The sequence below is a fragment of the Pinus tabuliformis genome, chromosome X (assembly GCF_031772625.1).
Source record: "Pinus tabuliformis cultivar Carrire ecotype Pingquan chromosome X, CPIR1, whole genome shotgun sequence".
Lineage (NCBI taxonomy): Eukaryota > Viridiplantae > Streptophyta > Pinopsida > Pinales > Pinaceae > Pinus > Pinus tabuliformis.
The window spans coordinates 377,188,169-377,192,738 of record NC_142308.1 but is presented as its reverse complement, the minus strand read 5'-3'; the positions used below and the strand labels follow the sequence as shown (position 1 = coordinate 377,192,738).

Below are 4,570 nucleotides of genomic sequence, written 5' to 3'. Positions count from 1 at the left end.
GTTGCTTTAGTCCATCTACTCTATTAACAATTTATTTTGGTTACATCTCTATTTATTTACCAAAAAAATTAATTATATATATATATATATATATATATATATATATATATATATATATATAAAATTTATTTTAATTTATCGATGTTACCAAATTTTTTGATTTTATATAAAAAATTATAAATAAATATTAAAATATTAAAAAAACATTTAATATAATATACTAGAGTAGTATTTTAAAAGAAAAAGGGGGAGAAAGTTGATTTAGTTCAAGGTCATTGAAGAGTCTCCTTCATATAAATAATTCAATGCCATTATAGAGACATGAATCATGTTAAATTCTAAAAGGTGGCTCCCATGGCTTTCCTTTATTCCAAATAATAATTAATATTTGGGCTCAAAATGATGTGCAAGTTGATATATTTTTAGTTATAAAAAGAGAATTTTGGCACACGAATCATTTCAATGTTGAACATTATAAATCAACTTGACTTCTTAACATTGATAATGGATAATATATCATTTAATCGCTTTGTTGGAGACATCATATCATGGAAAAGCTTGCGAGTAATCTCGAATATTTAATGTGTTCAACGCTAGTTTTGTATGGCTAGAAAATTTTATTGGGTCGAAAGGAAATATCCAATCCTCACGAGACTTTATTCTCAAATATTTGGAAGTGTTGTCAATTTGTTTATTGAAGTTATCCACTTCTCAGATATTTTAGCCTCGGAATATTTAGGTGGTGTCAAATCGTAGGTAAAATGTTTGGTCAAAAATTTGCAGGGAGTGAAAGTGTCCAATCTACAACAAAATTTCGATAAAAGTCGTGTTTGGAACATGGAAATCCGGTGACAATTGGGACCTGTTTGACGATTATTATATATTAGTAGTATTAGTTGGTGGCGACTGTGGAGATAAGCAAGGTAATAGCAGCAGCCATGGCATGTCGCCCATCGTTTGTCTGTCTGGTTTTGTACCCATAACAATATTTTAAAGGCTTCGTTGCTTCCCTTCCATCTCAGAAGGTGTGCAATTATGGAGAGCATGTTTTTAGCGGTGGTGGAGTGCTTGCTGCTGTTCTGTGCTGGTATTGGAGTGTTGGTGGCTATATATCTGTGGTTAGTCTGGTACGTTTCTCTGCAGGAAAGTCCACGGCAGCGGCCATTAGGGCAGAACAGCAAGCTTCCCAAGCGGCAGGGTCTTTCGGAGGCTGACCTCCGGCGGCTTCCCACCATCGAGTTCCGGGAAGATAGAGAAGCGCGGACTCCGGAGTGCGGAGGCGGGGAGGGTGAGTCCGCGTGCGCGGTATGCTTCGAACCATTCCAGATCGGTGACTGGTGCCGCATGATCCCGGCATGCGGCCACGACGCCTTCCATGTGCAGTGCGCTGATGCGTGGCTCTCCAAGCGTTCCGTCTGCCCTATTTGCAGGACGAGCGCCGCTTGCGAGAGCGAGGAGAAGGAGCGTGTGACAGGTGGCGCTGCAGCGGCGTTGCCGGAAGAAGAGGGGCAGGGTCACGATCACGAATCGGGGCGTTGCCCTCCGCCTCCGGTGGAGAGTGTCGTAGTTGAAATGCCGACCGCCATAGTACAGGGTATAGAGGTTGAGGACGCCACGGCCACCGTTACTGCTTTGTGTTGCGGCTATGTGCCTTGAACGGGGGTTGGCCAGTTCAACAGATTGTACAGCCATTTTTTCCCCAATTTGATCCTTCAAATTCAAAGCATGAAAAAAGCTTCCGAGTGTCCAGGTCAAGGGCTGAGTATTTCTTATTATAATTTTAAGATTGGATTAGTCGTCATATTATTGTATTGTATTGGATCCGTCTATTGACAAATTTTACCGCTTAAATAATTTGATGGTCTCAGATTTTATGTTCATGTGATTCATGATGATAATCTAGATTTGGGTTCGATTCTATGTTCATGTGATTCATGATGATAATCTAGATTTGGGTTCGATTTTATTTTCATGTAATTCAGGATGATAATCTAGATTTGGGTTCGAAACGTTGATCTTTTATTTTCAATGTGAATTTTTTTGGAAGATCTGAACAATATAATTTAGTGGTGTTTTATAAATAAAATAATTTGTTTTTAAATTTTTGGGTCTTTGGGCTTGAATGATTAATTGCTTTCTTTACAATAAGAAATTATTATTTTTTCATTGATCTTAGAGGCTCATTCTAGAGTCATGAATGGTTAATTGCTTTCTTTACCATAAGAAATTATTATTTTTTCATTGAGCCAAGAGGCTTATTCTAGACCTTGTATAAGGGAATGTGTAAATTTATCTGTTAAGTTGACATGTGCCCATTTAAAATAAAAATAAAAATTGTGCTCTAAATAAAATAATAATAATATCAACTATAATTAAAAAAAATAAAATGAAAAATATGTGAGTAAAATATTTAAATCTTATATTATTCTTAAAAATATTCCATTAGTAGATTTAAATAAACTATTAGAAGATCTAAGTTAAGTAATTCATGTTGATATTGTTAAAAAAAATATTTAATATTATATAAAAAAATATTCAATTGGTTTATCAATAAAATATTTTAATTATTATTATCGAGACACCAAATTGGTGTATGAGACCCTCTTGTTTGTGGGACAAGGGACCCAAGCCACCAAATTGATGTATGAGACCCATTGTTTGTGGGACAAGTTAAATATAAAATATTTAATGTTATATATATAAAAATATTCAATTGGTTTATCAATAAAATATTTTAATTATTATTATTGAGACACCAAATTGATATATGAGACGCCCTTGTTTGTGGGACAAGTTAAAATAAAATATTTAATGTTATATATAAAAAAAATATTCAATTGGTTTATCAATAAAATATTTTAAATATTATCATCCAAACACCAAATTGGCGTATGAAACCCCCTTGTTTATGGGACCCGGCTCGCACAATGATTTTCTAAGTCTACAAAGCCGTACATACTTTACTCCCCTTTGGTAACTTGTGACCTCTTAAGAGGAAACACATGCTCTTAACCATTAGGCACACTCGAGCTGTATATACATATTAATATTGACATATACCTAAAAATATATTATTAATAAAAAACCCATTTTAATTTGCACCGATAAAATGTCTCTATGTACATGTTATGTAAAATATTTTAATGTCAATTATTTATATATTGTCTTTAGTGCGACTTTTTGAAAGCTTTTTTGATGGGTTTTTCCGGTCTACTTTCTCTAATATTCTATATCATTTAAAAAAACAATAAAAAAATTAAGTTTTGATGGTTAAAACTTATAGTTAGTTTTATATATATTTTATATAGCATTCAAAGATACAATTTAAACAACGAAACATAACACATTGTATATTATACTTTAAAAACTTTTATACATGAATAAATTTGATCCCCTTAACTTATATTAAATTCAAACTTAAAATAAATCTATAATAATTAATTAGTTTTAGATCATTAAAAAAAATTAAAGTATGAACCTATTTATAAAAACATTATCGATACAATATTGGAAACAAAATTTAGGGAAAAAGGCAATTTCAATCTAATTTACAAGTCTAATTTGATTCACTTGTAAATGTACGTTTCTCACTTTAAGCTCTTGTTGGTGGCGATGGGCATATTCGCTCACGACATCTTTTTTCTTTTGCTTTGAATAAATTTCTATGCGGTGTCCTTTTGCTCATGGGCGGCCATCTTAATTTACTTTCCACGACTTTCCTAATTAATATACGTTACGAATGTATGTACTTTTGTCCAAATGTCAAAGGGATGTGACTAGACGGTGAAAATTAGTGGACGTCAGTTCGAATATGCTTCTGCAATAAGTTGGAGCAAATTTATGTCCAGCGTCTCATATTTGATGCTCAAGTTTTATAGAATTACTTAGGAATCCAATTTATATTGTTTAAGAAATGGTATCATCAATTGATTGGTCAATTAAAGCCTAAATTTCTCATACTAATTCAATGGTACTGTTGTACTACATGATTGAGCCCTGACTTTAATGAAACGAAAAGGGGAATATTATTATGAGAGAAAGAGGCGGCGGAAGTAAAAATTTAACTGTAATGAAATGAAATTTTAACGTTAATGAGACTAAATATAATTTATGGGATTATTAGTTTTTTTGTTTTTTTCGTTTTTGTGTAATTGGATTTTTTATTATTATTTAAATTAATGATGAATTGACTCAACTTTCTAAGAGTCTTTTCATTGAAAAGACAATGTCAAGAAACCGATGTTAACATACTATTGTCTCTCTGGTGTCTCTGAAAGCATCACATTCCAAAATGAAATGTTTTTCTGATTCCACAAAGTACACACCCGTTCTTCCCAAGCTTCTTTAGGTTTTTTCCATCGGCCTGTTTCGCACCGTAGTTTATGCGAGTTAGTTCTTAATTGAAAAATAAGAATCATTGCTCTCCATGGAATGCTAGCTCCAATGTACTCTTTTTGTTGGAGATCACAAGTGAGATTGAATTCTTGAACATAGTATTTCTTCTTTCTACCCAACTCTTTTCCCCATATACACTTACGAAACTTCTCCATAACAAAACTCTTTAAATCCT

The 4,570-nt window shown here is 32.8% G+C and overlaps 1 protein-coding gene across 1 annotated transcript; it reads left to right on the top strand.

The window, feature by feature from the left end:
- Nucleotides 1–823: 823 nt before the first annotated feature.
- Nucleotides 824–1,880, top strand: LOC149140082 (E3 ubiquitin-protein ligase ATL23-like). The gene has a single exon (XM_089449079.1). It carries the CDS (start codon nucleotides 1,036–1,038, stop codon nucleotides 1,654–1,656), a length of 621 nt encoding a protein of 206 aa, XP_089305205.1. The 5' UTR covers nucleotides 824–1,035; the 3' UTR covers nucleotides 1,657–1,880.
- Nucleotides 1,881–4,570: the final 2,690 nt, after the last annotated feature.

Bases quoted from the DNA above. Each gene is read 5' to 3' on its own strand.
- LOC149140082 (XM_089449079.1), top strand. From the start codon at position 1,036: ATGGAGAGCATGTTTTTAGCGGTGGTGGAGTGCTTGCTGCTGTTCTGT.